Consider the following 21,556-nt stretch of genomic DNA (forward strand, 5'->3'; position numbering starts at 1 on the left):
TGCGCGGGCGCGCACTTCGCCCACATCGCAGGTCGCTTTCAGGATACGGTGCCCGCGCGGCCGCGCTGTGAGCAGCAGCTGACGGAGCAAAACACACACCCGCCCCTTCCCTCTCCCTCAGCGTCGCCTCGACCCCGTGCCTTGCGCGCGAAAGAAGACCGCACGCTTCCGGCCTGCCTTCCTCCCTCGCGTGCGCTACATTGAGCCGCGATTGCTGGCTCACCCATTTGCGCTTTCACTCGTACACACAGCGTACGGCGCGCGGCGACGATTTTATCGCCGTTGGGCTTTATGCGGAACCTCACGGCGACGGCGTAGATGGCGACAGAAATTCAATTCGAGTGTCTATATAATTGCTACAGCAATAAAAAGATACTGCGCTAGTGGCACCCTCACAGACGATGAATGTTTTCAGTTGATCCAGCAGGCACACAAGTATACACACGAGGCTACGGGTTGGTTGGGTCTTGGTTTTGTGTCCAAATATTCTGATCGCCTTGAGAAAAGTTTTTCTGCACCTTCTGCAAGTATGCGCATAGTAGACCACCAGATGGCCTCTCCAATTTGTCTGGTTCGTAGGTAGTCATCGGTACGCGGATAGTCATCACCGGATAGTAATCAGTACCCTCGCACCAGAGTTTGAATCCGCTGCAGATGCAGTGTGCACGCTTTTTTTATATACGTAAATTTCGCCCGGCGCACTTTGAGATTCCTGCGACAGATGGCGGAAGTCACCAAAACGACTTAAGGTGTGCTGCCCAAAAGAAATTCTAATTGGCACAGTTGAATAGATGATCACTAATCAATTGCTTTGGGCGAGCTAAACTTTATGTATATATGGTAAAACAGCAAACTACATTGATGGGAACCAGTGTCTTTTCCTATCGATGCTATTAATAAAGGTAACAGGCAACGCCAACATCGCAGCTTATAAAAATGGGCAAACTTTCAATGTCTACTTCAGGCACTAAAGAATAAAATCAAATCTGATATAAGTTAAACATACAAAATTAGCGAGCCATACCAGAGGCACAACAGCAGTTATGAGTATAAGTCAAAGGGCTATAAAAATCCTTGCGGAGTCTTCGTCGAGATGACTGCTATTGTGATGCACAAATGGCTGCAAGTCTCGTACTTTATAAGCAAAAGCTCTCCACATACGCGATGCTTTATTGCATCTTAAAATTAAATCAATGATGAACATAACAAAGAAGAGAGAGTTCACGACACAACTTACTGGAACCTTTCTCTGTACCAGGTGAACACCTTGGGCACATCCACGCTCAAACCCAACGCCGTGATGCGGTACCGTGCCGCCGTTCTAGTCGGCGCCATGTACTGTTCGAACTTCTGTCGTCATAGGGAAGCAGAAGAGGCGCATACTGTTATCGAGAAATAACACTCACCAAATAGTTAGTTACAAAAAACAGCCGCGCGAGTGGCGAAATATTGTCCGGTAGGGAACAATAATTTAAAACGAAGCAGCCCAGACGCCGACCAAAGTGAAAAAATTTTATCGCCTTCGGGGCGTTGTTTGCACAATTGTTCACCCCAAGATAGCGCAAAAAAAGCAAGATAGCCGATAAAAAAGTGTCACAGTTTCGCCCTAAGGGCGAAGCAATGAATGCGATAGCAACACAGCAATGTCATACGAAGTAAGGTGAGCGGCTTTGGTAGCAATATGAATTGTAGTAAACATGAGCTGATTAAGTAAGCAGGTGTGCTGCGGCGTAAGTAGACCGACATGAAGAGAGACTCGATGACCACGAGAAGGGGCGTGTGAAACGGTGGTGTTGATGAGAAGCGCTTCCCGTGGGCAGCGCGTGCGAAGGGACAAACCTGTAGCGCTGCACTGCCGATCCGGGCAGCATTGCGTGTGTAGCGTGCGTTGGAAAATGTGGCCCGACTATTACGAACTGAATGAACAAGCGTGGTGTGAGCGCGCACAAACACGAAGAGATCACACTGAATGACAGCAGACAACGACTGTCAAAACGCTGGCAGCAAGCATACGCCGCAGCGGGCGAAGGTACGTACGGTCTATCGCTTCAACGGAAACTGAGCGGCGAATGCACTTAAAGGTCAGAGCCGTGTGGAGATAAGAGACGGTGCGAGCGAGCGACGAGCGCGGTTGTTGGCAGCGAAGTGCGCCCCCCCCCCCCCCCCTTGCTCCCTCCGGCGTTGGCTTCCTACTTCCTTGCTTGCGCGTGGGAGATTGAGTGCGTTCGCTCTCCGTGATAGCGCGCGTCTCCGCACGCTTCCTCTCGGGCATACGGCGCGCGTCGAAGATTTTATCTATAGGGAACCTCACGGCGACGGCGACGGCGACGGCAACGGCGACGACGACGGCAACGACGACGCCGACGGCAGAAATCCGGTTCAAGTGTCCATATAATTGCTATCGCAATAAAATGGCATTTAAAATCTACGGAAAGCATGAAACATTTCTGATTGGGCGTCTGCTGCAAGCTTGAATGATGCGTCTAAAGCTGACTTCACACCACGGACAGAACTCCGCGTGTGAGCGTCGCGTCACTCAGTGCTGCCCGGTCACGCCACACACAAGAACCAAGCAGATAAGCTCTACTGGCGGCGCAGTTCGGTGCGGCTCAGCCACATCATGCTCATCCACGGAATTTGATCCTTGGTGTGAATCCAGCTTAGGGAGATTTAGTGAAACCAGTTGGAAAGCAGACGGCTGCATTTTTGCTTGCTCGTGGTCTCAGTATGTCGTCATGTAGCGCTTGGACTTCTTTCATTGTTTCTTCTGCCAAGTGATTTATTAACGTGTGAACGTCAAGGAACGGCGACAAACGACGGGTGAACGTCAAGAAGTGGAGGGGCGACCAGCAGCCAAAATCCAGGCAAGCGCAAGCTCGGGGAGCATGGTTACCACCAACACTGCGTCTTGCTTGCTGACTGCTTCGTCGTCGTCTTGTCTTCTTCATTACATTGGCCCCCGGGGAATAGCGTAGCCATCCTGGTGACTTACGGCGTTGACAGTATAGAGGGGTCATAATGGGGCTTGCGCCGAGTCACGTGAACGATTTCGCGACCACGACGACGTAAGTCTTGGGACGGAGTCAAAGGCTCAACGTCATAACTGACTGGAGATGTCCGAGCGAGGATGTGGTAGGGCCCATGATATCGGGCCAGTAATTTAGACGAAAGGCCAGGCGTACTCGGAGGAATCCAAAGCCAAACCAGGGTACCGGTCACGAAAGTAGCGAGAGGTCGGTCGGTGTCGTGCCTGGGCTTCTGGTGACCTTGGTCCTCAGCTGTCAATGAATGGGCCAATTGTCGTCAATCTTCGGCATACCTGGCGACATCAGAAATTGCAGTGTACTCAGATGAGTCAGGTGTGTAGGGAAGCATATATTGTCCGGCTTGCATGATGGCTCACGTCCGTACAAGAGAAAGAACGGCTAGAATCCTGTGGTCGCGTGCGTAGCAGTGTTGTACGCATATGTGACGAATGGAAGGATGGTGTCCCAATTGGTCTGGTCCGACGCCGTGTACATCGTCAGCATATCCCCCAGAGTGCGATTAAATTGCTCAGTTAGGCCATTAGTTTGCGGTGTTATGCGATGAACGATGTTACACTGAACGAGCAAGGCTTCAATAGCTCCAGACAGGAAAACACGTCCCCTGTCGCTCAAAAGTTCACGGGGAGCACCGTGGCGCATTACGAAGTTTCGTAAGATGAAAAACGCAACGTCTCTTGCTGTGGCTGTGGGCAAAGCTGCAGTCTCGGCGTAACGCGTGAGGTGGTCCACACCGACAATTATCCACCTATTCCCGGAGGTGGTCGAGGGAAGCGGGCCGTATAAGTCGATACCGACGCGGTAGAATGGACGGTCCGGGCAAGGGAGAGGCCAAAGCGTACCGGGCGGGCGTTGCGGTGGAGTCTTGCGCTGCTGACAGGCAGTTTAAGCACGTATGTACTTGCACACAAATGCATACATTCCGCGCCAGTAGAATCGCTGCCGCAGGCGATTGTAGGTCTTGAGAACGCCGGCATGAGTGCTTTGCAGGTCAGTGCGGAAAGCAGCGCAGATGTCCGTGCGCATGTGGCGAGGTACAGCTAGAAGCCACCTCCGGCCATCAGACGCGTAATTCCGGCGATAGAGGAGATCGTCACGAATAGTGAAATGGGCGGCTTGGCGACGTAGAGTTCTTGAGGCGGGATAAGTGGATGGGTCAGTGATAAAGTCAAGGAGTTGACAAATCCACGCATCGTTGCGTTGCTCCGACGACATGTCTGCAAAGTCAATAGGCGACAAGGGAGCCGAAGAACCTGACGGAGAAGGCGTGTCAGGCGTTAACGGCGAGCGGGACAGCGCATCAGCGTCCGAGTGCATGCGGCCAAATCAGTACACAACACGAATGTCATAATCTTGCAGGTGAAGCGCCCAACGGCCGAGGCGTCCGGAGGGATCTTTCAGTGACGAGAGCCAGCACAGAGCATGATGGTCCGTGACGACGTCGAAAGGGTGGCCATAAAGGTACGGACGAAACTTGTCCAAAGCCCAAATTATGGCGAGGCACTCTTTCTCGGTGACAGAATAATTACACTCGGTTTTCTTGAGCGTTCGACTCGCGTAGGCAATGACGTATTCTTGGTATCCCGGTGTTTTTTGAGCCACAACTGCACCAAGGCCAACACCGCTGGCGTCAGTATGGATTTCCGTAGGCGCATTAGGGTCAAAGTGACGGAGTATTGGTGGCGACGTTAGTAAGCGCCCTAGCGTTCGAAAAGATTCGTCGCACGCTGATAACCAAGCAGACAGGTCGTTAGAGGTGGTCAGAAGGTTGGTAAGAGGCGCGATAATGGTAGCAAAGTCGCGAACAAATCGACGAAAATACGAGCAGAGCCCAATGAATCTTGTAAGTGTTTTCTTGGAATTGGGCTTGGGATATTCGGCTACGGCACGGAGCTTCGTGGTGTCTGGAAGAAGGCCCTCCTTGCAGACGACGTGGCCTAGTATCGTCAACTGGCGGGCAGCAAAGTGGTACTTCTTCGTGTTAAGTTGAAGGCCAGCAGAGGTGAGGCACGTGAGAAGTGCACGAAGACGAACAAGGTGCGTTGGATAGTCGCGAAAAAAAACCACGATGTCGTCAAGGTAGCAGAGGCAAGTATTCCACTTGTAGCCACGAAGGATGTTATCCATCATCCGTTCGAAAGTAGCTGGGGCATTGCAAAATCCAAACGGCATGACGTTAAACTCATAGAGTCCGTCAGTAGTGACGAACGCCGTCTTAGGTCGGTCAGGGTCGGCCATTGGAACTTGCCAGAAACCCGAGCGCAAATCCAGTGACGAGAAATATTCTGTCCCTTGCAAACAATCGAGAGCATCATCGATGCGGGGCACCGGGTATACATCCTTCCGAGTTATCTTATTGAGGCGGCGACAGTCAACACAGAATCTGATAGAGCCATCCTTTTTTGCGCACATGTACAACAGGAGAGGACCAGGGGCTCTGGGATGGCTGAATGACACCACGCGCAAGCATATCATCCACTTGTTCATTGATAATGCGCCGTTCTGCCGCTGAAACTCGGTTGGCGTACGGGCGCATGAGAACCAGTGTCAATGTGGTGTGTGACGCTCGTTGTACGACCTCCTAAAGATGGTTGAGCGCAATCGAAGGAAGAGCGGAAGTCCCGAAGAAGGGCCAGGAGTTCGCGGCGTTGTGTTGGCGATAGATCGGCAGCAATAGAAGGGTGGAAACTGTCTGGACCCGCAGGTTTGGGAACAGGTGATGTCATGGCATTGAGTTGAAGATGGGGTTGGTCCTGTGCAGACTCGAGAGAGCGCAGGAGGTCAGCACCTTGTACGTGACCCAAAGATTCTCCACGAAGTAGTGTAACGGAGGATGGGAGCCAGTTAGAAACTAACATAGTAGTAGCCCCAGATTCAACCGTAAGTACCGCAAACGGCAGTCGTAGGCCGCGACGGCGGAGAAGTACCTCCGACGGGGCAAACAGAACAGTTCCGTCAGGGGTGGCCGTACAGGACAGAGGCACAAGGGTCGACGTTGCAGGGGCAATATCTGTGTCCGCAGGAACGACAAATTTGTGAGCGTCTGGATGATTACCCACCGAAAGAGAGGTTTTCAGTGGCGTAAGGGCCACTTCAGCACGGGAGCAGTAGATGACGGCGCAATGACGTGAAAGGAAGTCCCAGCCGAGAATAACGTCGTGGGAGCCTGACGTTGCACGAAAAACTCGATGACATAAAGTTCACCTGGAATAACCACACGTGCGGTGCAAACAGCTGAAGGCGCAATGAATCGTGAGCTCGCAGTGCAGCATTAGTCCCGAGAGCGACGTGGTCACTTTTTTGATCTTGCGGCATAGGTTTTCGCAGATAACCGAAACGGCGGCCCCCGTGTCAATAAGCGCGAATGCGGCGGTTCCTTCAACATCGACGTCGATAATGTTCTGCGGCGAAATAGATGGAGGCCTTGGGCAGTTCGATGCTCTTGCCTCCGGAACTGCAGCGATCAGTTTCCCTCCTCCGAAGGAGGTCAGCGACGCATGGATGATAAGGAGCGTCGTCGCGAAGATAGGGACCGGCGGTTAGCATAGGCTAGTTAATCGTCAAGGACGTACCTTGGTGGTGACCGGGCAGACGAAGGAACAGGCCTGTCCATTACGTCAAATGGCGAAGGTGGACATCGGCGACAGTGGCGGGCGACGTGTCCAGCGACGCCACAGGCGAAAGAGATTGGCTTATTGTCTGGCGTTCGCCACGCGTCGGGGTGGCGGAGAAACGGAGCCGAAGGTCTCGCGAAGGCGAGCGGCGCAGCGTTCGCAGTCGTCGGCCAGGCTTGGGTCGGCATCGCAGGTCGAGCATACGGCGCAGGACGTTGAGGGGGCCGGGCGGCGACGGAAGCGTAGGTAAGTGGCGCAGTGACGGGTGGTTGGTGAGGCACAGGCGGGAGGGCCTCAGCAAACTGGGTCCGAATGACGTGTTGAAGGTCCAGAGCCAAAGACTGCGAAGGCTCGTGCGTGAGAGATAGCAATAAAAGCTGACGCGCTACCTCTTCCCGCATAAAGACCTTGATGGCAGATAGTAGCGGCTGTTGATCTGCAGGGTGGGCCGCTAGCTGCAAGCTTGATAGTGTGTCTGGCGATATGAGGGCTTGGCGAGTGATCGTGCGCTGCCTACGCAACTCGTCAAAGCTCTGACACAAGGAGACGAGTGCCGCGATCGTGGTGGGATTTCTCGCCAGTAGCATCTGAAAAGCGTCGTCCTTGATGCCCTTCAGTATGTGCTTGATTTTCTCCGCCTCTGCCATGGTGGGGTTGACGCGGTTGCAGAGATTAAGCACGTCCTCGATGTAGCCCGTGTAATTCTCCCCTGGATGTGGCGCACGTTCACGCAAGCGCTGCTCTGCGCGAAGCCTGCGGGCCGTAGGCCAACCAAAGACGTCCGAAATGGAAGTCTTGAAAACGGACCAAGTGGGAATGTCGGTCTCGTGGTTGCGATACAACAGCTGCGCGATGTCCGCGAGATGAAACATGACGTGAGTCAACTTCGTTGAAGCGTCTCATTTGTTATTGGCGCTGACCCGTTCGTATGTCGACAACCAGTCTTAAACATCGCAGTCACCTGAGCCGTTGAAGATAGGCGGATCCCACTCACGGTACACGGCGCTGCAGGTGGCAGGCGCTGCCGGAGGGTCATCTGAGTCGAGGTGTCGTTGACCATCATGGGTGCAGGAACCGAAGGTAGCGTCCGGGAGCGGAGTTCCAGGTTGGTGCGGGGGACCCACGCAGCCTCCACCAAATGCCACGTGATTTCTTAACGTGTGAAAGTTAAGGAACGGCGACAAACGACGGGCAAATGTCAAGAAGCGGCGGGGCGACCAGCAGCCAAAATCCAGGCAAGCGCAAGCTCGGGGCGCGTGGTTACCACCAACACTGTGGCTTGCTTGCTGACTGCTTCGTCGTCGTCTTGTCTTCTTCATTACACTTCACAATGTTTTACATGTGTCATATATTTCAAGTTGCTGTTTTGGTGAGAGAGAGAGAGAGAAAATGATTTAATGAAAGGCAGGGAGGTTAACCAGGACTGAGCCCGGTTGGCTACCCTACACTGGGGGAAGGAAAAAGGGGAGAGAGATTAAGACAAGAATAAAAAGTCCATTGTTGATATCGCCGGCGTAGCAAAACATCTCTGTTCTATCATTGATTATCAATCAGTCCGGGCCATAGACGGTCACTCAGTCCTGTAGTTTTTAAAAATCGCAGCAGCGCTTTTGTGGCCTTTTGCAGCTGTGATATTCGAGGCCATGGTCCCAAGATCTTGCTCAAACTGAACGGTCTTCTATCTAGCCTATTGAGAACGTTGCAGAGGTCATGTCTTTCGTTTTGAAAAGATGGACAGTAGCATAGTAGGTGTTCTATAGTCTCATCGACACCGCAGGCATTACACTCGGCGCTATCAGCCATTCCAATCAAACACGTGCTTTTGGTGCATTGCAAGAATGGTAAAGACAAGAAATAGTGACGCTCCTGCTGAGAGCACTCGCATGCAGTCAACTTCAGAACACTTGACACAACTCACCGAAGAATAACTTACTTATTCGTTCAGCCGCAGTGCTCCTTTCATAATTTTAACGATGCAGGAAAATGTAGTAAAGCCAAATATTGATGGGCAGAATTACTTCGAGCCAGAAATGGCTGCAAAAGTACTTTATCCCCGGTAGCCGTGTTGACCCCTCTCAGGAGTTGTTAAACAATGAGCCTTCTTTAACATCGGGATTCAGCATTGAACACACACGAGAGCCTTATTCATGAAGAATTGTTCAACGTCGTTCAACATTGAGCCATTTTTAACATTTTGACGAATTTTAAACGATGCTGGAGCACTTGTGAACATTTTAGCTATTGTGTGCGGGCCAATGAGCTTCTTTAAGCAAGGTTCACTGTTAAACAGCGTTGAACAATTCCTCGTGAGTAACGTTCCCGTGTAGAGGACGAAGCGTCATTTTTCGTTCATTGATTGACTCACAGGATCGTACCTCAAATGGGCTCCTGCTTTTCTCGCTATTTTGTGTGGAACATTGCTTGGAAACTCAGCGAATTTAATTACCTCTGATTACTACAGTTTCAAGGCATTGCTTGACACCAGCCACAATGTAGTGAGTAGAATTTTACTCGAATTATCCAACCCTGAACATTTTGTGACCATACGCTCCAAGATAGCCCTAGGTTAGCACGCTTGGCACGAGCGGGAGACAAGCCGATCACCCCTGCAGGCCCACGGGGCACGCGCGTAGCGCTCGCGCAGCACGAGTGAATCACACAGAACCAACATCTGAGGCGAAGCGCCCAGGCATTTCTGGAAACACAGAGGCGAGCCCTTTACAGAGCTGACAACTGCGCTAATGGAGGTGACCGGGGCTAATTCCGATGCCCTACCACAGTAGACATATGCCGCGAATAGAGGCAAAACGACGGTAAAAGCCCATATCGAGTTGCTACAAGAATAAGGGCAAGCTAGCCACAGCCTCGAAACACTTGGAGGTGACCATGGTACCCAAGCCAAAGAAACCCATCCCCATCACAAATCTCCGCCCCATCTCCCTTAAGTCCTGCGCGGGGAAACTCTTTGAACACATGGTCAACGAGCGGCTCACCGCACATCTTGAGGAAAACGATCGCTACCCGCACTCCATGTACGGCTTACGCCAGGTGCACACCGGACGTCCTATTCCAGCTAAAGGAAGAAATTCTTGACCATTTCAGCAAACACAGCAAGTCATCCATTCAAGCTGTAGACTTAAGGGGCACCTTCGATAACGTGATCCATGAAGCCATTCTCCGTAACCTAGAAGGCATCGGCTGCGGTGCCAAAACCTACGCCTACATGCGCGCTTTCCTCACCAAACGTGTGACCATGGTGGCGATTGCCAACCTCCGGAGCAAGACATTTCACCGACCTAATAGGGGTACGCCGCAAGGTTCGGTAATCATGCCACTCCTCTTCAACGGGGCCGAGGGATATGCCACGCTCTATATGCAGATGATATCACACTGTGAACGGGAGGGGCGAGCACAGGCGAACAGGAGAACCGTCTTCAGGAGGTGGTCAACATCATCGAGCGGTACCTCAACACCTGTGCCCTCCACTGTGCCCTGTATAACTCCAAGCTGTTAGTACTCTGGGCACGCACCCGCCGCCGGGCACCCAAGCCACGACGCACTGGTCCCGCAAGTCCTTCTTCAGGAATTTCCCATACCGAAGGTCAACTCGCTTCGAATCCTCGGATTCCATATATACAAGGACGGATCCGGCTCTGCCACAATCCCCAGGCTTCAGAAAACCACGGCACAGCTTAGACATCTGATAAGACGGGTGTTAAATTGCCGCAATAGCCTCAAAGAGCACGACACCTTGCGAATGGTCCAAGCCTTTCTTTACAGCCGCATTACATACGGAGATCCTTACCTCCACCTCAAGACAGTCGAGAAACAAAAGCTACACCTCCTAATGCGAAAGGCCATGAAGCTCTCCATACGACTGTCGACAACCGCCTCCACTGACCGATTGTTTCGCATGGGAGTTCAGAATTCCTGGGAAGAACTCACGGAAGCGCCCCTCATCAGCCAGATCGAGAGACTTGAGCTCACAACCACAGGCCGAGCAGTCCTCCGACGCACAGGATACGCAACCAATGTAGAACTTGATGGCTAACGTAAGGAGAAGATCACGTCGAAGCTCCGCGAATGTCTACAGTGTTCATCAGATCCCTGGGAACATACATCTATAACACCATTCAGGCAGACGACTCGCCAAGGAAAACGCGACCAGACACAATTACCGTAACGACCCACAGGCGTGCTACGTGGACGCATCTAAGTATCCGGGCCGATACGCCTTCGCCATCAGTGTCACAGACTATAGGAGGACGGCACTGCGGTTGGCGACAATTCTCGCCAAACGCGTGGGCACAGCTGATGAGGCCGCTATAGCTATAGCACTCGCCACCCACACAAGCGATGATGGCATAGCGGTTTTCACCGACTCCCAAAGAGCGGCACGCAACTACATGAAAGGCAGGATCGCCATCAAAGCGATCAACATACTGAAACATGGCAACACTCCTCCCCCCTTCACCTACATCATGTGGGTTCCGGAACATGAGGGACTCGAGGGTAACGAAGCGGCACACACCGCGGCCCGCGCAAGTGTCAACGGGGCCTCCCTGCACGAGATTCTAGATATGTCCCACCCACCTAAATCGGCGGAGGAAACGCAAACAATTCCGGCAACATACCAAACACTACTGCAACACTGTCGACTTGGACGTAGGGTATACCATCCATCTTATCCAAAACTAACGAGATACGAAGGCACGGACTACAGGCCGTTACAGTGCAATGCCTTCCTCAAGGAAACTTACTGCATCGTTTCCAACCGACGCTATAAAGCTACACCTGTCCACGCAGCAACATGCCGAACACCTTGGCGCACCTCCTGCTGCAATGCAAAAACACCCTAGCAAGCATCAGAGCGACACAACCAGTAGCAGGAGACGCACACCCAAACCTCCTCACTGAAACTTGGGAGGCTGCGACCTGCAAGCCGGACCTGGTGGACCAGCTCGAACTGGTCGCCCGGGCCCGGCAGCCTATCCAAGCCTGAGGGTTCCTGGAATGAGGGACCCTCCCACCTCGACTGAGAAGTGACTACTTCAAATAAAGGTCTATTAATTCATTCATTGACTAACTCATACATACTGTCACACCCTATGTCGGGCTATTGTAGACTATTACCGTTTCGATAGTGTTTCAGTTTGGTCGGCGTCTGTCTTGCTTTGTTTAATTTTTTCTGTGTAATCGTAGCACTTAGCTATCAATAGTTGTTGTGCAAGAACCACTGACAATGTTTTCTGCGTAATCGTTCTATAGGCCTTACGCTGAGTGTAGAGCATGGTCCACTCTTGGACGATTGCAGCTGAGACAATCGATAAAAGCGTGTACAATATTTTTGTGCGTGATTGTGTGCTTAATGTATCATATCAGCTTTTTATCGCGAAATATTTGAATCTTGAGGACACAGTGCATTTATTCTATTCACTTTCAGAAAGTGAATAGAATAAATAAACTTCGCTGCATGGCCTCCAGTGTCTGAGAGGCAATGATTACTGCATAGAAGCTATAGTTACTAAACGAAGAAGATGTAGTTTATTGATTGGAATAAAATGTACTTCTTCTTCTTAAACGAAATGACAACTGAAATCAGTTACGCTAGCATACGCACTCGAGTCGAGGTGCGCTTTAAATAAAAGCATGCACGTGCGAATAGTTGAACCTTTCCAATAACGAATCGAATATTCTCCAATTTGATTCGGTCTTTGAATGGAATAGTCACCATTTGTGTGCGCAGTTATGTCTCGAAAGGCCTTACGATAGGTAAACTCGTTAACTATGCGCAAATAAATTTGGAGCAAGAGTGAAATAAATTTAATCTTGGCTGCCATTGGAGAATTAAAACCTGAGAAGTTACGCTCTGCGGCACGCTATACGTCGCTCAAGGAGCCAGACGCTCACGAATAAACCGCGCTAATTCGCACTCGCCGAAGAGTACCGAGTTCGCGCAGGAACCGGGTATTTGTTCTTAATGTTCCATTTGGGTTTTTAATTGACAAAGCTACATAATTTGCAATGTTCTAAATATACCAATATACGGACACTGTTTTAAATAACCTCGAAATCGTCTGCTCACAATTCGAGCACTGTTAAAAATATATTGGATATTCGATTAAATTGGCCACCAGGCACTATTCGGTTCGTATTCGATTCGGTCTCGGAAATCCCTATTTGCGCAGCTTAAGATTTAAGTGCTACAAAAGTCATTAACATATTTATCGCTGTTTCGGTGGTGAAACAGATTTACCAGCAATATCTTCAGTGCCTTGTCCATGGTCGCATTGTCCGTGGTGTCGTTGAGCATGTTCATAATGCCCAAGTGCAACACGCCTTCATTGGCGACGTCGGCCACCAAGGATTGGAACTCTGATGTGTTGTAGTCTCTTTGAAAAAACTGATTCCTGGATGGCACGTGAAAAAACAATTGATAGAAACCATGGTCCTTATATTTTTCCCCTAGCTTCCCACGATTTCCCTTCATTCAGTCGGTCACTGGTATCACGCCAAATAGTACACTCGAAACCGATCGTACATAAGGAAATTCTGCTGGGTGGCGTGCTTACCTCATTTCGTCGTCACAATAATTCCGCCGATTTACCAATAATTATACATTTCTTGTCCCATACTATGGTTTTCATATTAGTTGACTGGTTTGGTGCTATCAGTTTGATAAAGGATTTTCTGTTCTCCAGGACCTCACCATATTATTTCAAAAATGCTAAAATGTATGGCACAATATTTCTGTTGTTCTATCTGAACTGTTTATTCAGTCATTCGAATGCTCATCGCTTCTAACAGACTGGGCTTCTTACAGACCTTCTTACAGAATTTCCTTACTCACTACTTCATTCCTTGGAAGATACATTTTTGGTTCGAACCAGGCAGCCATTAAGAAGCCACAGAAAAATAAAGAGTGCTAAGAATACTATTGCGTCTGTTATTTCTTTGCATGCGTGCAGGCATGCCAGTTCTCGATAGGTGGCCTACACAGATTCTCCCAAATCTCTGCTTATTTGCTGCATCCTCTGACCAAAATCTCGACAGACTTTCTGCAGACATTCTGCATCCTCCGGCTACACAGGCTGAGCAAACTTTCTGCAAAAAGGGTGTACCAATTACCCGCTGGGAGACGACAGGAAGTGACAGAAAGCATGTCACGTGTCTCCACGTAATCTGCCTCCCGCGTGACTCAGGGTCTAAGATTTCTGCAGCAAGTCTACAATTTTTTTGTAAGGGCTATTTCCCGTCGTGCCAAACAAACCAATCTTGCAGATCGCTCGGATGCTGACCATCGTGAGGAAGCCGCGTACTTTTATGCCACTAGCGAGGTTAAGAAACTTATTTTAATATTACACTGCCATCGGCTATTACCATCTAATCTACGCAAATTCTATAGCGTTGTTAACGATAAGAAAGTTGACTCTGCTCATTTAGTTCATGTTAAGGCCGCGATGTTGAAGAAAACATGTGTTGAATTGTGCTAAATGGCGTGTTTACTTCATTTCGTCATCATAATAATTTCTCCGATTTAGCAATTATTATTCATTTCTTGTTACATGCTATGGATATCATATTAGTCGTCTGGTTCGATACCAGCAGTTTCATAATAAAAAGATTTCCCCTTCTGCAGGTCTTTACCTTATTATTTCAAAAATAGTAAAATGTACGGCACTATTGTTATGCTGTTCTATCTAAACTGTGTACTCAGTCATTACAGTGCTCATCGCTTCTTACAGACTGGGAAAAGGAGGTGCTGCCAGTACTTAAATCAGGTAATGCGCATTTGTCTGAAAGCTGCCGGCTTATCTCATTAACTAGCATTACATGCAAACTTTTAGAGCACGCGATATCTTCCTTTCTTTCTGCATTTATTCAAGACATTTCTTCTTACAGAAATTCCTCGGGCGATGCGACAGAAGGCAGTGAACATGCCTGACTGGGCCAGGCCACCCTGGGCAGCTGCGGTCACAAAAACATAACCGACTTTCTGAAAATTAACTCGTTCTTCCATACATGCCAGCACTGTTTTAAAGAACATCGTCATATGATGCCCAACTTCTTTGTTTCACTACAGATTTGTTCACCGAATTACATCACCCGCCGCGGTGGCTTAGTCAACTAAGACGCTGTGCTGCTGAGCACGAGATCGCAGGATCGAATCCCGGCCGCGGCGGCCGCATTTCGATGGAGGCGGAATGCAAAAAAGCCCGTGTGCTTGCGTTGTAGTGCACGTTAAAGAACCCCAGGTGGTCAAAATTAATCCGGAGCCCTCCACTACCGCGTGCCTCATAATCATAACTGGTTTTGGCACGTAAAACCCCAGAAAGAAGAAGAACCAACTCAGATCGAGGATTTGATATGAACTGTACATTTTAAATTTTGCCAAACATTTCGACTCCGTATGTCATGACCTACTCATTAAAAACTTAATCAGGTAATTTTGGTTCAAAGGTGTTGCCTTGGATTAAGGAATTTCTCTCCAATATTAATCAATATGGCGCAGCCAACAGCTATTCATCTGATTTGTCACCAGATGCATCCGGAGTGCCACAAGGATCAGCCTTAGGGCCTTTACTCTTCTTGATTTAAAATAATCTCCCTAATTATGTAACCTCCTCATCAATTACTCTGTTCGTACCTGATTGTGTAATATGCCGCAAGATCACTAACCCTGATTATTCATATAAAATGCAAGAGGATCTCCACAATGTACCACTCTGGTGTAACGAATGGCTTATGAAACTTAGCGCTAGCAAGTGTAAATCGATGCGTATATCACGTACCGTCATCGCTGGCAATCAGTGTAGATATGTACTGAATTACACTGCGGTGGCATCACTTAGCGCTCACAAATATCTTGGGCTTCAAATAACCAATTATCTGTCATGAAATGTGCATGCTAATTATATCTCTGCTAGTGCTAGTTGCATGTTAGGATATCATTCCCGTAATTTTTTGTACTGACCCTACTTCTGTATAATAGTGAGTCTACAAAAATCCTACTTCGCTGAAAACTACAATGCGCATCTCCCATTTGGGATAACACTCAAGCATCAGTAACCCTAACCCTTCAAGCGATTGAAACTCGAGCAGCTCGCTTTATTTTATGCCACTATTCCAGCCATTCCAGTGTAACATGTATGAAAAAAAAACTGAATCTCGCAGTTATTTCAGTACGCCTCAAAAGTGCACCCCTTTGCGTATGCCACAAGGTGTATCACTACAACCACGTGCTGAAGGAACAACGTGTCACCCCATCTTTCTACGTTTTATCCCGACCTGACCACAGATATAAATTTGCCGTTTCATCCAGCCGAACGATTAGGTACTATGATTCTTTGTCATAGTACAAGTGTGGATTGGAAACTCTTTCTCGATTTCATCAGCAGCACCACAGACACATCTGCATTCAGAACAGCAGTCTACGACACTATCGCTTTATCTTCTTTCGTTATATAATTTTAAGCGTATTTTTTTCTTTGTTACGAACCCTTTGTGAAGTGCCTTTGGACCTTGAAAGCATGGATAATAAATAAATAATAAAATGCTCTAACAACCCAAATTAAAAGGCCCGCTGACGTGCCTGTGTTCAGGCTTCAGCGCGAAAAAAAACGAAACTTCGGCCTTCATTGTATCTCTAATTGTCAACCTATAACCGCGAAATAGCTATTATACTGATAGAATGGGTACCAAGAGAAAGGAAGTGCAGTCGATGACGGCAGAAAACTAGGTGGGTTCATGAGGTTAGGAAATTTGCAGGCGCAAGTTGGAATCAGTTAACGCAAGACAGGTGTAATTGGAGGTTGCAGGGGGGGGGGGGGGCCTTCGTCCCGCACTGAACATAGAAATAGGCCGATGATGGTTATGATGATCACGATGAACCACAAAATTAACGAAAACCGACTCCTTCGAGAACGCTCTATCGTTCTAAACTGATCTAGTATTTGTGTTTAGTGTGCCTCTACGCAATGGCACGAATCTTTCTCAGCCGCCACGTTTCGCTTACTCGGAATCGAAGGACAGGCCGAATTCTGTTGTTTTGTGCTGAGCGGCACGTCGCAGGAAGTCGTACAGGTCGGCACTCAGTGGTTGCGTGAGAATGTTCATGTTATCCTTGTACAGCGAGTCGTAGAAGAGGTAATCGCACACTCCGTCGCTGGGAAGCGCCATCGACCTCCGGTAGAGGGTGCTGACCGTGCAAACGAGCGGGTACGTCAGCTTCGGAGGCAAAACTGAAAGTTGGTCAATGGATGGTTTTAGAAGGAGTATGGATGTTTGTCTGAAGTGGTGTTCGAATAGAGAAATCTTAAAGCGAAAAGTATTGTTTGCCTCTTTTGGTCGTGTTCACGGTTGGTCCGCACTCGGTGGTCGGACTCGGCAAGGAAGACGTACGTACGTACTCGTTCGTTCGTTCCTTTAAACTATTCCAATACATTGGCAATCATCGTCGATGGTTTCTGAGCAATATTTTCATCATATAGCCTAAGAATGTTTGTGAAAACACTGACTTCGGATGAGCAGTCGAATATGGAAGGTCCTTCCAGTTTTAAATGAAATATGGCAGTTAAAATTTAGAACAATTTTCGTAGGTACTCGAATAACATAAGGTTGTATAAAAAATGCGGCATCCGATGCATGAGTCGAATGGAATATTAAATATCTTTCCTCTTCGGAAAGTAAAAATATACCTTGGAACGTAAATGCCATGTAAGAATATTGTGATTCATTAGAATATTCGAAATGCTGTCTAGAAGTCCCTTCTACTGAGCAGTTTGAATACCGGAAAAAGAAAACGCAACCGTTACTGGTTAGTTCAGAGTGGGCACGTGTAGTTGCAAGGTTTGACAGCGAATGCGAGTTTTGATGGTGAGATTGTGCATAGACGCGATGACTGTTAAATACCCTCATTTTTTACTTTCAGTGTTCGAAAAGAAATCCTCCAGTTGATAATCACGCATTTGTGGTGTTCTTCTGTCAAGAAAGCTTTGCAAGATTTTGTATGCTATTTTCATTACAAGCAGTGTAATTGTAAGCAGCAGCAACTATTCTAGCCTTGCGAAATTCTGTAAAAACCTCATAAATTTTTACATACAACATCGTTACTTACCCCTTGGCGTTGTGACCACAGGCCTGGTTGTCGTCGTTGTTGTACTAGTTGTGGTGGTTGTTGTAGTAGTTGTAGTGGTGGTGGTTGTTGTGGTGGTAGTTGTGGTAGTTGTTGTGGTGGTGGTAGTAGTGGTGGTGGTTGTAGTTGTAGTTGTGGTGGTTGTTGTGGTGGATGTGGTAGTTGTTGTGGTGGTGGTTGTGGTAGTTGTCGTAGTAGTTGTAGTGGTGGTTGTTGTGGTGGTGGTTGTAGTTGTAGTTGTGGTAGTTGTTGTGGTGGTCGTGGTGGATGTGGTAGTTGTTGTGGTGGTGGTGTGGTGGTGGTAGTTGTGGTGGTGGTTGTTGTGGTGGTGGTAGTTGTGGTGGTGGTTGTAGTTGTAGTTGTGGTGGTCGTGGTGGATGTGGTAGTTGTGGTGGTCGTGGTGGATGTGGTAGTTGTTGTGGTGGTGGTTGTAGTTGTAGTTGTGGTGGTTGTTGTGGTGGTCGTGGTGGATGTGGTAGTTGTGGTGGTTGTAGTGCTTGTTGTGGTGGTGGTAGTCGTGGTAGATGTGGTAGTTGTGGTGGTTGTGGTGCTTGTTGTGGTGGTGGTAGTCGTGGTAGATGTCGTAGTTGTGGTGGTTGTGGTGCTTGTTGTGGTGGTGGTAGTCGTGGTAGATGTGGTAGTTGTGGTGGTTGTGGTGCTTGTTGTAGTGGTGGTAGTCGTGGTAGATGTGGTAGTTGTGGTTAGTTGTCGTGGCGGCTGTTGTTATGGTCGGAGTCGCCGTTGGCTTCGTCCCTACGTGCATCAAAAACTTTTGAAAATTGGAACGAACAAGCAATAATTAAATACTGTGTTACAGTTGACCTTTCCTTTGCGTTAACTGCTGAGTTTAGCTTCAGTTATTCCCACCTACCCCAGCTTTTTTGTCGCCAACACAATGCGCTACAAAACAATGAACGACGAATAACACACCACATAGATAGGTGAGAAGAACAAGGGTGTCCGAGGAGCTCGAATATTTGTAAGCCATAACTATACGAAGAAAACAGGCACTGAAGGCAGATAAATCATAAATCATACTTTGTATTCAAATGTAGAAATAACCAGGTAAAGGGAAAATGACAGTGGGCGAAATGAATAAGTTTCTGCAGGTTGGAACCGAACCAACCACCTCCACAATACGCGTGGGGTGCTTTACCAGCTAACAAAAGCTAACTAATGTGAGAAACAAGGAAAAACCAAGCTTCTCGGTTCGCCTTATTCTTGCTCGTCGCGTAGCGACGACCATCTTTTGGCAGCCTTGATGCCATGCAGCAGTATACGAGGATTTATTGGCGAGATACAGGCTTCCTAAGATCCCATATACCTGACACCTTCTGTTAAAACGGCGTGCCATGTCCACTGCTTAGGCCATGAGAGGCGCTGGCTAACACATCTGGGGCTATTCTTGTGGAATACCACCAAGAGTTTGGTCGCCGTAGTAGCCGAATAGGTAAAGCAACGCACACGTACGCCGATGATGTGGGCTCAGGCCCCACCTGCGGCAAGTTGTCCTTTCGTCGAAGTGCACGTAAAACCTAAGCAACATTTCGAAGCATACTTTTCTTTTATGGCATCAGCGTGGTTACGAAAATTGTGAAAATCGGCAATAAAAAAGTAGAAGCCTGAAGTTTACAAGTACGTAACTCTACAATGAAAATAAATATCCCGGTTCTGCAACCCTTACCTCCTAAAGCGGCTCAAGCGGATAAAATTACCACACGAGTTTACGCCTTACGGTAAAAGCTACTCTGTTTGCGTATGTTATGCAAAAATCCTACTCTCAAATTCATCAGTCATACATTGCAGAGCGGCGTATAACACCTAAATTATGTCCACGTAGGAAGCCTTAGTTAGGTGCCGTTAACAGGTTTCTAATATATAATACATATTTTATAACTGAGTTGTACGGCTGTAAGGGTAATGACTGAGATTTTCAATGTATTTGAAGTAAATGTTTAAATATAGACGGCTTCAGTATAAATTTTATTTGCTGCAGTTGGTATGCATTAACATTTTTCTAATAATGGTGCGTAGACATCAAATGTGGAGGATAAATCGACTTTAGCATAATCTTTCCATGATTACAAAGAACGCTTTCAAGAAGTGGGCTGACAGGAGACGGCTAAAGGGTAATTTGTGTAAATTTTAAAGTCTAGGAACGAAATGTGGCTCCATTTTTCAGACTTGTCGCGATAGTAAGAGAAATAATTAATCACCCCAGAATTAGGCGTCTGCTCTCCTTCCAATTCAACAAACCTCATACGATTCCATGCCATGCATGCTAGCCAAAACAATTCGCTCTCCTGTCTTATATAGAAGGGCGAAATAAAAGCTAACGGTTGATGCTCTGAAATCTTTCAGTCAATCAAATAATTTATTGAAAGGTCCTGCGTGTTTGTGGGACGGGCAAAAGGTCCTGCCTAGGTGACGGCTAGGAGTTCTTGAGTCCTGGCGGCTTCGTCGGCCGGCTGGACCGCCCAAAGTAGATCTTAAGGCCAGAGCTGAGCAACACACTCTCCCAGCACGCGCGGAGGCGATCGCGAGAGGGTGCATCCCCATTAATATTTCTTATGCCTCGACATTCCGAAAGTATATGTTCCAGAGTGGCTCTTGAACCACAGTTCTCACCTTTTACTGTCTGGCATATGTCTGGGTAAATGAGGTGTGAGATCGCCGGGTTCGGAAAAGTTCTTGTATGTAACTGCCGCCATTCCACAGAATATTTTATTGAGCTTTTGTAAAGTGGCGGGAAAACGCTTCTATGCACTTTGTAGTGTCGTGTGATGCCATTAAATCTGGTCATACGTTCGTTCCATTTCCCACTCTTCTCCAACCTCGGTCTCGGGAGACCCGAAGGTGGCGGCCTTAATATCGGCCGTCGCTGGGTTCGTAAGCCCTCGAGGCACGTCATGCGCCGTCTTATTATTATTGCTCTCTCCTGGAGCGGTGGAGGTGTGAGCGGGTGTCCATAATTATGAACATTTCTTTCTTGACTTTTGTTATCTGCCATCAGGATTAGTACTGCTTCCGGAGAGATTCGGCCGTTATCGAAATATCGTACAGCCGCCTAAGGGTCACTGACTATTACGTCCACTTCAGTCTATGATGCAGTTAGCGCAATAGCTATCTCCTGAAGCATCGAAACGATTCCGTTATCGGCTTTAGTGTCTAGATGTGGCACTCTCCTACTTCTTTATGTACCTCCCGTCAAACAAATATATACATCGCAGTATCACCCGGAAGGCAAAGCCTTGAGAGCAGTAGCAAATATTGAACTGCACGAAGTAAGGTACGTAGTTTTATCTGCCGTATAATTGCACTAAATATTCGCTTACTAATTCAAATAGCAAGCACGATGTTACGCGCGCTTAGGTTAACATGAACCGATGTCACTCGAGGACCACGAACACATGCTGTCGTAACGCTGGCGTCATGTAGAGCGCGATGATGAGTGGACACTTCTGCTGCCTGTCTTTTCAACACGTCTCCGAAATTTGAAATTACGTGACCTTCAGCCCTAGGCGCCGGCCAATACAGCGGGCATGCAGTCAACACACATCTCGGCTCACCCAGCTTTTGTCCCGACGGGAGATTACCTCCATGATATGGCACGCGCCACCCCCCTGGCACGCGCTTTATCACGCTACTGCACGCTTCGCTTTGCCCTCGTGCGTGCGCGATGACGCCGCGCATCAACCCAGCATCCTTATCGGCACACCCTTGCACGCTTGCCCACGCAGCCAGAGTATCGTACTTTGAATGCG

At 48.4% G+C, this 21,556-nt stretch overlaps 1 protein-coding gene across 1 annotated transcript in view; it reads right to left on the reverse strand.

The window, feature by feature from the left end:
* Nucleotides 1–18,555, reverse strand: part of LOC119432507 (uncharacterized) — a 37,681-nt gene extending 19,126 nt beyond the window's left edge. The window contains exons 1-3 of the mRNA XM_037699673.1: nt 17,775–18,555; nt 16,674–16,899; nt 12,915–13,068 (exon numbers count right to left, since the gene is read on the reverse strand). Coding sequence (XP_037555601.1) covers nt 12,915–13,068; nt 16,674–16,899; nt 17,775–18,555 — 1,161 coding nt within the window. The remainder of the gene's footprint in view (nt 1–12,914; nt 13,069–16,673; nt 16,900–17,774) is intronic.
* Between the last annotated feature and the right edge of the window lie 3,001 nt (nt 18,556–21,556).

This window comes from Dermacentor silvarum, chromosome 11 (genome assembly GCF_013339745.2).
Source record: "Dermacentor silvarum isolate Dsil-2018 chromosome 11, BIME_Dsil_1.4, whole genome shotgun sequence".
NCBI classification, from domain to species: Eukaryota; Metazoa; Arthropoda; class Arachnida; order Ixodida; family Ixodidae; genus Dermacentor; species Dermacentor silvarum.